This window comes from Piliocolobus tephrosceles, chromosome 6, assembly GCF_002776525.5.
Source record: "Piliocolobus tephrosceles isolate RC106 chromosome 6, ASM277652v3, whole genome shotgun sequence".
Taxonomy (NCBI): Eukaryota; Metazoa; Chordata; class Mammalia; order Primates; family Cercopithecidae; genus Piliocolobus; species Piliocolobus tephrosceles.
The window spans coordinates 143,980,766-143,998,740 of record NC_045439.1 but is presented as its reverse complement, the minus strand read 5'-3'; the positions used below and the strand labels follow the sequence as shown (position 1 = coordinate 143,998,740).

The following is a 17,975-nucleotide window of genomic DNA, read 5'->3' as shown; positions in this document are numbered from 1 at the left end:
AGCACCCAGAGAGAATAGTCCAGTATTCCAGAAGCCCCCCATGTCCCCTGCCAATCACTCTTGAGGAAGTAGGATTTTCTGAGATGAATGTAGACAGACAGAAGATTATTGGAGGAAGGATCAGTATGCATAAAGATGTGGAAATTGAAAGCCATGACCCATGTTTGGAGAATGGGCTGAAGAGTAATTTGCTTGGGATGTTGGCTAGAGAACAGGGTCGCGTCCACGTTATACAGCTTTAAATGCCAAGTAGAGGAGTTAGATTTTATTTGTTAGCTGCTGAAGGCTTTTGAGCAAGAGGATTATTTTTGTAAGACTTTTTGATGATGGCTGATAATTTACTGGTGATGGGACAATTGAGAGACTAAGGTTGGGAGACTGGCTGGGAACTTCTGTAATAATAGTCCGGGTATGAGATAATTTTGGCTCTGCAGTGGCAGTGAGAACAGAGTAACTGACCATACACAGACACTTTAAAGAGAACTTTAAACAAGAACTAAATGACTGGAGAGCTAGAGGAAGGGGGAGGAGTCAAAGAAAATTTTCTTCCAACGATCTAATCAAGATGAAATTTAGTAATTTTTTTTTTTTGGGTAGTTAGTTGTTATTTACTTGTTGTATAGGGTTAACACAGTCTTTGAATGCTGTCTCTCCAAGAAGTTCTGAAAACTTTCTTACAGTATTTGAAGAAAACCTTGAGTTACTATAAAGAAACTCTAAAGAAAGCAACTGACCTTTCAGACAAAAAGAGTCCTTTGTTAGTCAGGAAATGTGGACTGTTTGTCTTTTCAAATGGATGCATGCGACAATAAACGTTTCGCTGGGGGGAAAAATGACTCCAAAGAAGACTTTTGAAGATGTCACACGAACAGCAAATTATTGGGTGCTGAACACCTTCCTGTTTCTTCAACCTCTTAATTTTTATTAACCCAGATTCCTAGGTAGGATGATTTAACTTCATCTTATACGTTTACGTGTAATGTGTTTCTACAGAAAACAAAAAACCTTTTTGAAGAAAAAAGGGCCTAACTTTTTTTTGACAACTTACATTACTGGCTATGGGAGTCATTTTTAATTGATGGCACCTCTTCTACCTCCCGCCCCGCCCCCATTCCATCCCTTTGCTTCCAATACGGCGGGTTCCTCACTCTACACATAATCGAGCACGTCAACTGGTACTGTAACTTATAACGTCTTTCAAGGTCTTTCTTAACTGTACGTTTTTCTGCACAATCAGCACCTTACTTCTTAGAGACTGTTCATTTCTGGAATTTTTGATGCCCGTGGTGGTTTCCAGGCACCAGGATTTGGTAGTAAAACAGGAGACTGAAGAGAAGTTGCTCCCGAAAGCTGTTCTGTGCGCAGGTAACCAAGAATCAGAAATTTCTGATTCCCAGACGAAGGGAAGGAACTTTACTTGGTATACAGCGCTTGGGTGCAAAGAAGAGGGGAGTCCGGGAAGATGAGAGGTGGCAGACGCGAGACCCCGTGCTCTCTCCAGATCTTAAGCTCCGGGTGGGCGGGCGCCGGTGGCCTGGAGCCCGGCATGCGCGCCTCTCCACACCTCTGACCACCCACCTCCTCCGCCCCTTCCCGGGCTAAAGTTCCCAAACTTTTCCTCCAGCGGGGAGAGGAAGGGTGTTACTCAGTTTAAAAGGGAAGTCCCGCCCCATTCCCGGATTCCGATTGGTCGGGATTTGCCACGCCCCCGCCAGGGTAGCGGGTCGATTGGCTACGGGAGGGGAGCTCCGCCTCAGGCCCGTTGCCGTCGGCTGCCTAGGCCCCCAGGTGGCAGGCAGGTGGGGCTGGTGCAGCCAGCGCCGCGTCTGCTGCAGCTGCCGCAGTCGACTTCTTGCGCGCTAGCACCCCGCAGCCTTTAAGGTTCGCACGCGGGGCAGGCGCGCCGAGCCCGTGGCGCGCGGGACTGGCGAAAGTTAGCCATGAAGAGCCTCAAGTCCCGCCTGAGGAGGCAGGACGTGCCCGGCCCCGCGTCGTCTGGCGCCGCGGCCGCCGCCGCCAGCGCGGTGAGTCCCGCGGCCCGGGCTGCCTGGCGCTCCGCTCCGGGAGCAGCGCAGCCCTCCTTTGCTGGCGAGCTCGCGCGCCGCCTTCCTCTGCTTTTCCTCTGCCAGTTCGGCTTCGGCGGCCCTGGCGACTCCTCTCTCAGGCCGGAGACTCAGTCAGCCCAGAGACCCCGGGGACCCTCCCCGTCGCCGCACCCGAGCCTCTACGGGTCTCTTCCCCACCCCTTTTCCCCAACCCTCCGAACTTCTGGAAGAAACCTCAGTGCGGCGGTTATGGCCCCCTCCTCCTAAATCCAGCGTTCCTCGATTGCCCCCCCTACTCTGCTCTTTCCGTTGACCCCCCTCATCGCTCTCCTCTCCCGGCGCTCGTCCGGCTCCCCACGCCCGCTCGGCCGTGTTGGCTCCCCCGTCCCCAGGGCCGGGGCTCGCACCGGGCAGGGCAGGTGGGCAGGGCTGCGCACCCCGCGCCACCGTGCCCGGACTCCGGACCTTCCCCGAGTCTGAGACTGAGCGTCAAGCCCTGCCAGGCTGGTGGACGTCCCGTGCCGGCCGCTGTCGTTGTCACTGGGAAGTTTGATTCCCCAGCGAGGCAGAGGGAATCGCCTTAGTTGTAAAGACAAAACCCCACAGGGTAGTGACCCTTGAGGTGGTGAAGTCGGGTGGTGATGTGGGTCGTGTAAATCGCACCTGTCGGGCGGGATCCGTGCGGGGCGCTTTCGGTGCTGACCTGTAGCGCGGCCTCAGTGTGCACGCCAAGGAGTAGTCAGGGCTTCTTTAGTTGGCAGGAGAATGGAAATCTTGAGAAACAGCCTGACCACAGATGCTGTGATTTAGATAATTTGTCACGTTACAAGAATGGCGATATCATCAAAATTCTATGTCATTAAAAAGGTGCTACTTAAAAAGTGTTGAAGAGTCGAATGTAAAGGAGTTGTTATGCTCCAAGTGCCCAGTTACCTAGTTGGGGCAATTAAAACGAACCTTTACAATTTAACACAGATTTTACCAAAGGATTGTATTCTTTTTATCAGAATACTAATTAATCTGCTTCTGCTTTTTTGAGTTAATTCAGAATTGTGCCTTTCTCTCCACCTATATTGAGGATTATTTTACTTGGACATATAAGAAATTGTGGAGGAACTAACTAGACAAATTCCTATTTCAAAAAAAGAGAGTAGATTCAGATGATGTAATTGATGTTCTTTGATAAAGCATGAAGTTGTTTTATAAGCTCATAGAAAAGAGAGATTACTTTGTTTCACTTAAAAAAAGTACTTGGAAATGTCAGTGATATTGGAGGTCATTACAGCTAAGATTCTACTTCTCTAATGCAGGTTGTGTTTTTAGCTTTATAGAAGTTACACGTTTCTAGGTTTATTAACTATATTTTCCTTGGTTGTGTTTGGTTTGCACTAAGGATTTACATCCCATTTAGAGGTTTATATGACTTAATTTTATCCCGTTTTCTGGAAATGCAGAGTATTTGGTGGGTATTATCAGCATGATAGTTTGCATTTTATACATTTGGAACATAAAGTGCATATCTCTGAGTTTAAATCTTATCACTCAATTGAGCATTCTATTTTTCTCAAAATGACATAATAAAGATAAACATGATATTAACCTATTTATGTAGAAAAAGCAAACTTTTCTGTTTAAATATTAGAATAAGTTCTGTACAATTTAAAAATAAAAACATAATGATGAATAAAACTTAGAATGAATTCTGTAAAATTTTAAAATAAAACTGTAGTGATGAATAAAACCAAACCAAGCATTGATAGAATAAAACACATATACAAGAGAAATAGATCCTTTCTGCTTTTCAATCTATAAACCATAATCCCAGATTTGGTCACGTGTATGTATTGTATGATTGGGCTACTCTTTTTTTTTTTCTTTTTGCCTTTAAAAACAGTTATTTTTTGAATAGGTATTATAGTACGTGGTTTAATATTGGAAAGGAATAAAAATATTTACAACAAAATATCGGTACTGTTTCCCTAACCCCTGCTTCAGCCACCCTGGCCCACTTCCTCAGAGGCCACTGGTGATACAGTTGCTTGCATGTTCCTCCAGAGAGAGCTTAGCATATGCAAACAAATATGAATATAAATAGTCATCCTTTATAGAAATGCTAGCACACTGTAGCTGCTGTTTCACATCTTGGACTTTCTTTTAACTGTAAATAGAACCTTCCCATTCATATCTTTTGCTGTAATGTACAATTATGTGATTAATATTTATATTTCAAGTGCGTGTCTGTATCTGTAGGATCAATTCCTAAAAGTGAATTGCTGGGTTAAAGGATATGTGCATTTGTAATTTTGAATGATGTCAAATTTCCTTTCATGTATCATGGAACCAGTATATGAGAGATGTTTTCCAAGCTTTTAGTAGAAGTCTGTTCAAATTGGTTTTTGATCTTTGCTAACATGATAGGTAAGAACAGTTTATCCTTTCCATTTTTCTTTTTCTTTTTCTGTTTTTTTTTTTTTTTTTTTTCCGAGATGGAGTCTCGCTCTGTCGCCAGGCTGGAGTGGCACCATCTCCGCTTACTGCAGCCTGCGCCTTCCAGATTCAAGTGATTCTCCTGCCTCAGCCTCCTGAGTAGCTGGGACTACAGGCACGCAGCACCATGCCCGGCTAATTTTTGTATTTTTAGTAGATACCGAGTTTCACCATGTTGTCCAGGATGGTCTCAATCTCTTTACCTTGTTGATCCACCCGCCTTGGCCTCCCAAACTGCTGGGATTACAGGCGTGAGCTACTGTGCCCGGCCTATCCTTTCCATTTTTCTGTTGCGTTGTTGATATTTTTCCCTATTCATTTGTATGTACTTTATATCTGGGAAATTAGCCCTTTTCATATGAATGATATTATTTCTTAATTGGTTATTTGTCTTAAGACATTTTTTGGTGGCATTTGCTGTGCAGAGAAGGTGGTTATTTTTATACAGTTGAATTTATAACCTTTTATGTTTTTTAGGTTTATGTTAGATCTTGGCCTTTCCACTCTGCAATATTCAATATTAAACAACCCCCCTCCCCAAGTTTCTTCTAGTCTTTTTTTTTCTTTTTTTTTACGTTTAAGTCTTTGATACGTAAGATATTTATTATGGTGTAAGGTACATCTTACTTTCTTCTCCTCTTTCCTCTATGGGTACCTAATTTGAGTCTTAAAGTGTTCATTTAATTATTTTGGAAATAGTCACTATTCGCTTGGCACAACTTTGATTTGAGATAAAATTTTAAAATGTTTATTTCATAAATTTCCTTTGTGTATGTGTATTTAAGCTTATCATCTGAAGGAGACACATTAGCAGTAGACTGAGGTATGTGACATATACAGATATTTTATTACATAATATGTGGAATACAGCATGTTAACTTAGCATGCTAAATTAGAATTATGTGCAGATTATGGGCAAAAGTAGTATTTTACATATTCTGAATAGTACCTTTGTTATAAATACTGCAGTGAATTTAGAGTTTACTAAATGGGAATGTTTGTACACATGTAAATGTAGTTCACAATTACAAATTGTGGATAAACTACATTTGCGGATTAGTCCTTTGCTAGCAAATCTGGAGATGGCTGCATCTATTAACCATAAACGAAGAGTGTTTTTATTGTTACATTTATTGTTTATTTATTTATGTATTTATTTTTTGAGACGGAGTTTTGCTCTTGTTGCCCAGGCTGAAGTGCAATGACGCGATCTCGGCCCACTGCAACTCCCACCTCCCGGGTTCAAGTGATTCTCCTGCCTCAGCCCCGAGAGCAGCTGGGATTACAGGCACCCACCACCACTCCTGGCTAATTTTTTTCTATTTTTATTAGAGATGGAGTTTCACCATGTTGGCCAGGCTGGTCTCAAACTCCTGGCCTCAAGTGATCCACCTACCTTAGCCTCCCAAAGTGCTGGGATTACAAGCATGAGCCACCGTGCCCAGCCTGTGACATTTATTTTTAATTACTAAGTTGGAGCTTTGGATTTCTAAAAGGGATAATTAAAGGACTATAAATACCGTATCAGATCTGGTTAATTATTTGTTCAGTTATATGTATAGTGAGAATATGCTTGTTCCATTTTCACCTAGCTTAGGAAATTTAAGTAATATAAATTAAGGAACTGTAATTCCAGAAGTAGTAGAAGTGCTGCAAACAAATATTGTAAGCAGACATTTTAGAAGCGGATTCCACTCTAAATTGGATTGCTTGAGCCCAGGAGTTCGAGACCCGCCTGGGCAACGTGGTGAAATCCCATCTCCACAAAAAAATACAAAAGATTAGCCGGATGTGATGGTGCATGCCTGTGGTCCTAGCTATCTGGGAGGCTGAGGTGAGAGGGTCACTTGGGCCAAGGAGATCAAGGCTACAGTGAACTGTGACTCCAGCCTGGGTGACAGAGGGAAACCCTGTCTCCAAAAAAAAAAAAAAAAAGTCGTAGCAGAGTACTTTGATTGTAGAAGTAATCTCTGACCTGAGAGGTTCTGTAGTGATTATTTTTGCTGCCCTTTTTCTAGGCTGCTCTTAAAACGGGGCAGTGAATTTTATACATCAGAACTAAATATGTTCTAAAGCATCTTGCTATAATGCTTCAGCACTGTGAAAAAATACTGGTATTTCTAAAAGAATTTAGAGTTACAAATACAGCAACTGAAAAAATCTTCAAAAACATTTTCTGTTTCCACTAATAACATTAGTTTGAGATGTTTAGAAAGCATAAAGGATTAAACATGATTTTGTTTTAGTTGTGATTTTGAGAATGAGGACTTTGTGTTTTCCACTGAGGGATTTGGGTGCATTTGAAAAGATGTTAATGTTATTCTCATAACAACGACTTTTGGGTAATGTAAATAATTAAGATAACAAATTGTTATGTTTAGTTTAAACTCATGATACTTAATTAAGCACTGTTTACTCATTGTCATTAACAATTCCAACCTTAAATTAAAAATGCTTACCTTAATTAAAGCTGTATTCAGACAACTTCCTATGGTTATCCCTGCCTTGTATTTCTTGTGGTTCTTGAAGGAGGATTACAATAAAGAAACCCTCCTTTTATACTTTTTGAGTTCAACCCTCTCCTGCAGCAAGTTTATTCAGATCATTATGTTGATTTGAATTAATGAATTTTATTGTAATACCAAAGCAGAGTAGTTTGGTAGGTCCTTTGGTGCATAATGAGTCCAGGAACTTTAGGTGATGAGTAAAGGATTTTATTACTTTTTTAATAAGGATGGCATAATGATTATGTATACTTATTGTGCATCATACACATCGTTCAAATTAAAAATGTTTAGTTCAGGAAGTAGACTTTGCTCAGCAGTCGCCTTATTTGTTTGGAAAACATTTATGGAACACATAGGCTCAAGAATGGATTAATTAGGTCCTCTTCAAAGAAATGGATAATTCCAAGTTGAAAGCAGAAAGTGTGGAGGATGAACTTGGAGTCCCCTTGTCATGCTAGAGTGTAAAGAGGCTGTGGAAGATTAGGACACTGGAGCCAACTCAGAGAGGCTCTCAGTTGCCCAAGGATGGGACAGTTTGACCATCAGTAAGAATAACAACTGTAGTGCACTGAAATCCTTAAATGCATGAGTTTGTAATGATGACCAAAAAAATAAAAACAACTGTTGACTTTTGGAGGATGCTAGGAAACTGATGCATTCTTTTAAGATCAGGAAAATAAAGGGAAATAATAAAACATTTATTGTGCATTTCCTGTGAGAACTGTATCTCGAGGTAGCCAAATAGCTGATAAGAGGAAGTGTCTTGTTTTAGGTGTACTTTACTGCCACTAATAGATGAAGAAGGGATGATGTAATTAGTACAGCATGTATTCTGTCCCAGCTAATATATTAAGAAGAGATGATAGAATTAGTATATTATAACTTTACAGCTCCTAATGAGTTAATGAATCTAGAGTCTAGACATGATTATCAGAGGTTACTAATGTCTCAGTAAGAAAGACAAGCAGGCATAGTATATCTTGTGGTGGGAATATTTATTACCACCTATTAATAGTCTTGCCAAAATAATAACCCTTTAGCTATAACCACGATTTTATAGACAGTACAGGGAACAAAGGAAGATAGGGACGCAGTCAGCAAAATTATGATTGTGGAAATCTATAGAAAAATGGAATGGTTTCTTAAAAATTATAAATTGTAAGAAAAGGAAAAAGAAGAGATACCTATAGATTACAAGAGATTTAAGAGATTAAAATACATATTAGCCAATTGCAGTGATAGACTTTATTTAGATCCTGGTTAACTATTTGTAAAAAGTAAAAGTTTATTAAACAATTGAGGAAATGTAATCATCACATGGATACTTGATGATATCGAATTATTTAAAACATTTAAATGTGACTGTGGTAGTAATGTGGTTGTGTTTATAAAGAGTCTTTATCCTTTTTTATTTTATTTTTTGGAGATGGAGTCTCACTCTGTTTTCCCGACTGGAGTGCAGTGGCGTGATCTCTGCTCACGGCAACCTCCGCTTCCCGGGTTCAAGTGATTCTCCTGGCTCAGCCTTCTGAGTAGTTGGGATTACAGCTGCCCACCACCACACCTGGCTAATTTTTGTATTTTTGGTAGAGACGGGGTTTTGCCGTCTTGGCCAGACTGGTCTTGAACTCATGACCTCAGGTGATCCACCTGCCTCGGCCTCCCAAAGTGATGGGATTACAGGCATGAGCCACCTTGCCTGGCTGAGTCCTTATCTTTCAAAGAAATACTTTGGAGTCTGGGATTTGCTTCAAAATAATCTTTGGGTGGGTAGGGATAGTATGTTGGGGGTATAGTTGCAATAGGATTGGTCTTGAGTTAGTAACTGCATTTGGGGCTGGGTACAGTGGCTCACACTTGTAATCCCAGCACTTTGGGAGGCCGAGGTGGGCAGATCACTTGAGGTTAGGAGTTCGAGACCAGCCTAGCCAACATGGTAAAACCCCGTCTCTACTAAAAATACAAAAATTAGCTGGGCATGGTCACTTGTAGTCCCAGCTACTTGGGAGGCTGAGGCAAGAGAATTGCTTGAACCTGGGAGGCGGAGGCTGCAGTGAGCTGAGATCATGCTACTGTACTCCAACCTGGGCAACAGAGTGGGACTCCATCTCAAAAAAAAAAAAAAAAGAATTGCAGCTGGGTGGTTCATGATGTTTATTCACTTTTGTGATACTGTTGTATTTAGCGTATGTCCTAAAAATTTCTGTACTGTAATTAGAAAGAGCTAGTCATAGCCTTCAATAATTTTAAGAGCTAGATAGAAAAAATAAATGTATATGGCATGTTAAAAGTCATAATAGAAGTCGGTATAAATTGCTGTGGGAGCACAGATGTGTAGAGTGAGCCCATAAAAAGGTTGAAAAGTAGAGTCTGAACTTGGGCCAGAAAGACAATTTCAGTGGCTTTCTAGGCAAAAGAACAGGCAAATGCAGTGGTATGGAGCTGTGAAATTATACAGCTCACTGAGCGAGCATCAGATTTGGAAACTAATTCTGGTTTTATGGTAGAGGATGGCACAGATGAGGCATAGACAAATCTTCAAATGAGAATTCTAGTGAAAATAGGGAGTTAGAGGGCCTGCAGCTTGGGGATTGTGGTAAAGGAAGGTTTTCATTCATTCTTTTTTTTTTTTGAGAATAAGTCTCCCTCTTGTCGCTCAGGCTGGAGTGCAGTGGTGCAGTCTTGGCCCACTACAACCTCTGCCTCTTGGGTTCAAGCGATTATCCTGCCTCAGCCTCTGGAGTAGCTGGGATTACAGATGTCTGTCACCACACCTGGCTAATTTTTGTGTTTTTAGTAGAAACGGGGTTTCACCATGTTGGCCAGGCTGGTCTCGAACTCCTGACCTGCCTTGGCCTCCCTAATAATTACAGGCATGAGCCACTGCACCCGGCTTCATTCATTTTTTTTTTTAACCTTGAATTAAAATGTTAAATTACTTGACAAGTTTAAATCACTGTTTAGAGAGAACTGACTAGTCATGAAAGTTTCATCTTCAGAAATTATCCCGTTAGTGAGTTTATCAGTTCATCCTTCTGCTTCTCCCTTCCTCTCTAGAATTAACTAATAGCCAGCAAAATTTTGATTTTATCAGCCCATCTAGATCCAAGAATAATAAATTTGAACGTTAGATTTGAATGTATTGTGTTTCATCGTTATCACATGGAAACTTTTACTGTCCTGTTAGTTTTGCAGATGTTTGTCCTGCCACCTATAGGATACAGCAAATTATTGAAATTTCCACCCATACACGCTTATTTTTGGAAAGGAAGTCAGATTGATTTCTGTGGGGAATTTGCCTAAAAATGGATGGTTGAAATGTGCTTCCTGAAATTATAAACGGAACAATAGGATATAATACTCTTTGCCTTATTTTCCTTAATCATAATACAGTTAAAAGCTTTATATAGCTTTTATGTAGTTAGAAAAGATAATGTCTCTTCTGGGCTTAAAAATATAGCCCCAAAGCACATGAATAAATTGGATTGTTTGTAGTCACAAAAACAGTTTTGTCTGTTGGCTTATTGTCAGAAATCCTAAATATTGTTGACATTGACATATTTTGAAATGGTACAGTCTCCAAGGTGATATGCAGAAGATGAACTGATGTAGTTGAGTGACCAAAGGTTCTGGCAAACGATCGATGAGTTGTATTTTTATACAGATGCTGTTTGACTTATTATGGGGTTATGTCTTGGTAAACCCAGTGTAAGTTGAAAATATTGTAAGTTGAAATGCATTTAAGACACTAAACTACCTAACATCATAGCTTAGCTTAACCTTCTTTTTTTTTTTTTTTGAGACAGAGTCTCGCTCTGTCGCCCAGGCTGGAGTGCAGTGGCGGGATCTCAGCTCACTGTTGGCTCCGCCTTCCGATTTACGCCATTCTCCTGCCTCAGCCTCCCGAGTAGCTGGGACTACAGGCGCCCGCCACCTCGCCCGGCTAGTTTTTTGTATTGTTTAGTAGAGACGGGGTGTCACCGTGTTAGCCAGGATGGTCTTGATCTCCTGACCTCGTGATCTGCCCGTCTTGGCCTCCCAAAGTGCTGAGATTACAGGCTTGAGCCACCGCGCCCGGCCTAGCCTAACCTTTAAACATGCTCAGAACGCTTACCTTAGCCTCTAATTGGACAAAATCATCGAACACAAAGCCTATTTTATAAGAAAGTATTGACTATCTCATGAATTCAATGCCGAATACTCTATTGAAAGTGAAAACACAGAATAGTTGTACGGGTACTCAAAGTACGTACAGTTTCTGCTGAATGCATGTAGCTTTTGTACTGTTGTAAAGTCAAAAAGTCCTAAGTCTAACCATTATAAGTTGGGGGCTCTCTGTAATTGAATGGGACCTGGCCAGGTACCCTTGAGAGAGCGCAGGTGAATGTCTCAACCAGTTAGGGTAAATGACTGTCCCATAAAAGTCATACATGTTCATTGTAGAAACCAAATATAGGCTGGGCGTGGTCTCCCACGCCTGTAATCCCAGCACTTTGGGAGGCTGAGGTGGGCGGATCACTTGAGGTCAGGAGTTTGAAACCAGCCTGGGCAACATAGTGAAACCCTGTCTCCACTAAAAATACAAAAATTAGCAGGGCATGGTGGCGCGTGCCTGTAATCCCACCTACTCGGGAGGCTGAGGCAGGAGAATTGCTTGAACCTGGGAGGCAGAGGTTGCAATGAGCTGAGATCGAGCCATTGCATTCTGCACTCCAGCCTGGGCGACAGAGTGAGACTCCATCCCACTCCCCCGAAAAAAAAAAAAAGAAAACCAAGTGTAGTTGATGATAAGAATAGAACAAATCATCCATAATGTCATTCACTGTGCCATAAACCACTGATGCTCTTTTTAAAAATTCTGTAGAGGCTCATGCCTGTAATCCTAGCACTTAAAGAGGCCAAGGTGGGAGGATCACTTGAACTTGGGGGTTTGAGACCAGCCGGGGCAACATAGTAAGACCCTGTCTCTAACCCCCCACCAAAAAAAAAAATAGGCATGGTGATGCATACCTGTAGTCGCAGCGGCTTAGGAGGCTGAGGCAGAGGGATCACTTGAGCCCAGAAGGTTGAGGCTATGGTGTGGTGCGGTTGTGCCACTGTAGCACCTACTTACTGCAGCCTGGGTAACAGAACTACACCCTCTCTCAAGATAAATAAATAGATAAATATACCATGCTCTCTCTTTGTTATTCACTCTGCGTTTATTTATCTTGATTCTATAGCAATAATGTATGTCTACTTTTTTTTTTTTTTTCTGAGATGGGGGTTTCACTCTACCGCCCAGGCTGGAGTGCAGTGCCACAATCATGGCTCCCTGTGGCCTTGACCTCCCTGGGCTCAGGTGATCGTCCCACCTCAGCCTCCTGGCTAGCTGGGACTATAAGCACATGCTACCATGCCTGGCTAATTTTTGCATTTTTTGTAGACACAGATTTTGCCCTGTTGCCCGGGCTGGTCTTGAACTTCTGGGCTCAAGCAATCTGGCCATGTTGGTCTCCAAAGGGCTAAGATTACAGGTGTGAGCCATCATGCCCTGCTGATATATGTATAATTTTTTGATTTACATTTTATTCTAATAAACTTTGTACTTAAAAATTATAAGTAATTTGAAATTATTTGAGCACATACAAATGTCCCAATTAGGTGTACTCAGTAAATGCTAGTGAGTTACTTAGAAAGAAACTGCTTATGAGAAATCCATGTGCCGATAGCCAAGATTTATTGAGCGTGTATTTCCCAGGCATTGGTCCAAGTGGGAGTAACTTGGTCCTCACCGCAACCCTAAGAAGTAGGTACTATTGCCATCATTTCAGATGCAAGTTAAATAATTTACCTGCCCAAGACACTGTAGCTAAGTGAAGAGTTAGGTAGCCTGGCTTTGGAACCCATGTCCTTACCATTGTGAACTGATGTTTTAAATTTAATGCTATGGGATTTACACCTTAAGCCATATATACAAAAAAATTGGAGAAGGCGTGATTAGGGAGAAAGGAGGCATTTTACGGGAAATTCCAAAACCAATTTGTGTTCCCTCCAGAGATATGTGAAATTGTTGCATTCCTTATATCCTTCCAATAATAGCTGCTGTTATTTAAAACATATTTTTAAACTTGATAGAAAAAAATAGTTTGGCTTAATCCATGTTTTTGATTTCCAGGGAGTGTGAACATATTTCTGTGCTTATCGGCTGCATTCATTTCTTGTTTTAGGAATTGTTTGTTCATTTTCTTTGACCATTTTTTTCTGCTGATGCCTTGTTCATGTTGAGCTATAAGAGCATTATACATCCTTATTTTTGCTACTTGGCCAGCCGTTGCTTTAGAGTAATGTCTGTCTCACTATAGCTGTGCTTCTGTCACCTTCTCTTATATTTCAAACAGTTTTTGTTTTATGTATTTAATTTTGTGATGATTGATACATTAAGGTTCTTGGCTATTTTATATTCATTGTAGAGTATAACTTGTAGTATAAAAGCTTCTAGTTTGTTCCATTATAACTTTTGTTTTGAATTCGACATTGTTAGATATTAATACTGTCACACTGCCCCTTCTGTCATTTTGCTTTGTATGCATGTATACTTACCCAGTATATTATACTATCATCCTTAGTTTTATTTAGAGGGGTGTGTGTGTGTGTGTGTATTTGTGTGCGTATCTGCAACTGTGTACACTTTTGAGGAGATGACGTGTTTTTAATATTGACCATATTTATATATTGTCAAGGTTTTACATTACCTCTGTAGTAAGGTTTTCCCTTGCAGATGCACCAATCATTTTTTTTTTAATCTCATAGATTCTTGGTTAATTTTCTTCTTACCAGATTGTGACATTTTCTCTTTACTAGAGAGAGACATATACACCATGCTTTCTAAACTTTTAAAAAAGTAAGAGTGTTTAACTTTTTTTCCAACATACTGTTATTTCATATGGTTTTCTCATTAGCAGGGTGCCTACTTTGTGCAGATGTTGAGGTACTTTGAACATGAGTCCCAGTGGGGAGGCCTCTTGGGTGTGGTTGTAGTAAAGCCAGTACACTCTGATCTTTCCAGCCATGTACAAGAATAGCCCACAAATACTTGCTGATTTACACGTGAGAGGTTTTTTTTTTTTTTTTTTTTTTTTGATGGAGTTTCCCTCTCGTTGCCCCAGGCTTGAGCGCAATGGCACGATCTTGGCTCACTGCGACCTCCGCCTCCCGGGTTCAAGAGATTCTCCTGCCTCAGCCTCCCGAGTAGTTGGGATTAGAGGCATGCACCACCACACCTGGCTAATTTTGTATTTTTAGTAGAGAAGGGGTTTCTCCATGTTGGTCAGGCTGGTCTTGAACTCCTGACCTCAGGTGATCTGCCTACGTTGGCCTCCAAAGTGTTGGAATTACAGGTGTGATTCACTGTGCCTGGCCACATGAGAGGTTTTTATTTTTTTTTTATTTTTTTATTTTTTTTTCAGCCCAGAGATCTTTTATTTATTTATTTTTAAACACCGATTATGCCATGAATTCATAAGGAATAGGTTCCAGCAGCTCAGGCTCCTTCCCATTGGTTCTCACAAAGGGTGCTTCTCTGGGTGGAGCAGGCTGGCGCTTCAGTTGAATCCAGGTACCTTTCTCTTTGGCTTCTTTCTTTTTCTGATCGTTTTCTTTCACGCATTTCAGGAAGCTATCTCGGCTCTTAGAGTGCTTAATGTGCTCAATGTGCACATTAATTCTTTTGGCAAGAATCTTGCCCTTAACTTGTTTGTTTACAACAATGCCAACAGCATGCTGGGTAACGTTGTAGACTCTCCCAGTTTTGCCTTGGTAACACTTGTGGGGCATTCCTTTTTGAACAGTACTCATTCCCTTGATGTCTATGATATCACCTTTCTTATAGATTTGCATACACGTGGCCAAAGGAACAACTCCATGTTTTCTAAAAGGCCTAGAGAATGTATATTGGGTGCCTCTCCTCTTTCCCTTTGTGTTCGTCATTTTGGCAAATTACTGGAAGATGGCGGTTCCGGCCGAAAGGCCACATGAGAAGTTTTTAAATGATAAATCCTTTTTAAATGATTCATCTCTTTTTTGTGACTGTTTCTTTTTTTAATTAACATTTTATATTTTAAAAAAGCACTTTATGAAATATAAATAGTATTCATGGCCATGTATAAGTAGGTAAATAAGGAAAATGAAGTGTTTCTCAGTCTTAGAAAAGGCAAATTGTGGGCCACAGAATGTCCATTCATAGCTCTTGAAACCATAACTGGAGCAGCATGAAGGTGCAGGGTAGCACATTGATCCTATAGGGTCAAACTCTGCAGCCTGCACATCTTGGGTGTGAGCCTTGCCACTCTTGGTAACCAGCTTTGTGACCTTAGGCAAGTGACTTAAATATGTTTGTTTCTTCATTTGGAAAACAGGATTAATCATTATACTCATTTCATAGAGTAGTTGTGAGCATTAAATGATACAAGGCATATTCAGGGCTTGCGTATTAATACAGTGCTTCTTATATAGGTAACTCAGTACATGTTTATATTGCTAACTGAAAAATCTCACCAGAGGTCATGCCATTGTTGTCCTTTATAACCAGATGGACATGGCAATCTTCCTAATCTTTTCCTTTCCAATTAATATAAACTCTCATAGGCTTTTATATAGCCTAGATCATCAAAAGTCCATTGCCCTTTTCTTGAGTGAGATAAGTGGTATCTCTATAATTTTTCGATTATGAAAAAATTTATTGAGCACCTGGGCTAAGCGCTGCAGGGTAAGAAGATGAGGAAGTTAAGAAGAGGCTCATAGTTTTGTGGGGAAGCTCTATGAGCAGACAATAGAAGATAATAAATGCTGTGATAGAGAAGTGTACAAGGTACTGATCTAGTCTGGGGCAGAAGAGTGGGGAGCCATTGAGGGTTTTTTGGTAGAATAAGCTGCTGCTGCTGGTGTCTTTTAAAAATTGAGATGAGATTGACAAAACATAAAATCAGTCATATTAAAGTGAACGATTCAGTGGCATTTAATACATTCGCAATGTTGTATAACCACCATCTCTACGTACTTCCAGAACATTTTCATCACTCCAGAAGAAAATTCTGTACCCATTAAGCAACTGCTTTCCACCTGCTCTTCTCTAGCTCCTGGCAGACACCAATCTGCAGGGTGACCTTTTTTTTTTTTTTGAGACAGGGTCTTGCCCTGTCACTCAGACTAGAGTGCAGTGGCATAGCCTTGGCTCACTGCAGCAAGTGAGTAGCTGGGACTACAGGCATGCGCCACCATGGCTGACTAATTTTGTTTATTTTTTTGTAGAGACAGGGGTCTCACTGTGTTCCCCAGGCTTGAGGGCTCGAGCGATCCTCCCACCTCAGCCTCTTGAAGTGTTGGGATTATAGGAGTGAGCCACCGCACCTGGCCAGGGTGAGCTTCTTGATATTTGAAAGAAGTGGGTAGGAGTGATCTAGGAAAGGTTAAAATTTCTTTCAGAGGGAACAACAAGAGCAAAGGCATAGAGAAGAGGAAATATCATGGAGCTGGGTGAGGGGGAAATTGGATACTAGAAAAATACCAAGGGAGGATCCTGGAACAATAGCAAGGAGACTGGGTGGGAAATAGGAAGTAGAGGAGATTTGGGGGTAGATCTTGGAATGGCTTGAAAAATGGACATTTTCAAGAGTTGTTGGAACTTTTTCCTGTGGCTCCAGAAGTGGGAAATTCCAAAATCAAACGTGTTTTAGATGGATTACTGTGGTAGCTCTGTTCAGGATGGATTTGAGTTGGGTCTAGCCTGGAGACAGGTGGATCAGTTATGAAGTGGCTGAAATAGTATAGGCAAGAATTAGTGAGGGCCTGCATCATTACAATGCTGGAAGGGATGGAGAGGAGGGCCCAAGTTGGAGAAACGTAGGCCACCTGAAACCCTGAAGAAGTTGTGACTTACCAAAGTCACACAGTCAAAAGACACGTGGTCAGAAACCCTGCCTGCTAGCCCCTTGTGATTTCCAAGCGTGCTGGGTTTGATGCACTGTGCAGTCCCTGATTGAATGGTAATTATGCTGTAAGAGGGAGAGAGAGCACTGTCTACATCTTCCTGTATGTTAGCAATTCAGTGGGTTTTTTTCTGAAGTGCACATATTTATATTCAGTTCAGGTGAATAGCTCAATGTTCTGATGATGTTTGAAAAATAACCTTGAAAGTTTAACTTACTGTGCTAATAATCTTTATAAGCACAGTTTTTTAGCACATAGCTAATTTGTTTTCTCCAACTTTTTGTTATGAAAAAATTGAACCATACATAACATTTGAAAGAATAGCACAATGAACTAGGATCTGCCTGTGCTCTACTTAGATCTGAAAGTTAACATTTTGGTGCATTCTCTCTATCTATATATGTATAGTAAAAGCATAATAAATGCACACTCATATCTTTCACTGAACCATTTGGAAGTAAGTTGTAGAATGACATTTTACCGTTAAATACTATAGCAGGTTATCTACAATATAACAGGGATATTTGAAACTAACTTTTAAAGGTGAGGAAACTTAAGGGTAATATGACTTGTGAAGATGAAGCAGAGCTGGAAGAAATAGGTTTTTTTTTTTTTTTTTTTTACAAACTTCACTAATATTAATGTATTATCTTGATTTTTTTGTCACATCCATGAAATACTGGTGCTATTAATAATTGGAATATTCTTTTAAATATCTCGCTTATAAACACTTAAATATCAGTACATTTATTTAGAAAGGAAACTGTATGCAGGACAGTGTGTGAAATGGTAACCTAGTGTTCCTCTGAGCTATAGAGAGTATTTGTATGATGAGTATCTCTAGGGAATGAACAGGGAAAGGGAAGGGTAGGGGCAGGTGGGAAGAGAATGTTGGTGTCCAGGCATGTGACTGCAGGCTGTATGCAAGGACCTGCACTCTATTTGTCCTGTCATTAGGGTGAGCCAAGGA

General features: G+C 40.9%; 1 protein-coding gene and 1 pseudogene across 2 annotated transcripts in view; one reads left to right on the top strand and one right to left on the bottom strand.

The window, feature by feature from the left end:
* The first annotated feature begins 1,923 nt into the window (after positions 1-1,923).
* The window catches only part of UACA (uveal autoantigen with coiled-coil domains and ankyrin repeats), a 103,047-nt gene continuing 86,995 nt past the window's right edge, over positions 1,924-17,975 (top strand). For both annotated transcript variants that reach the window (XM_023220901.1, XM_023220903.1), the window contains exon 1: positions 1,924-2,024. In XM_023220901.1, coding sequence (XP_023076669.1) covers positions 1,941-2,024 — 84 coding nt within the window. In that variant the 5' untranslated portion in view covers positions 1,924-1,940. The remainder of the gene's footprint in view (positions 2,025-17,975) is intronic.
* Positions 14,525-15,007, bottom strand: LOC116418848 (annotated as a pseudogene).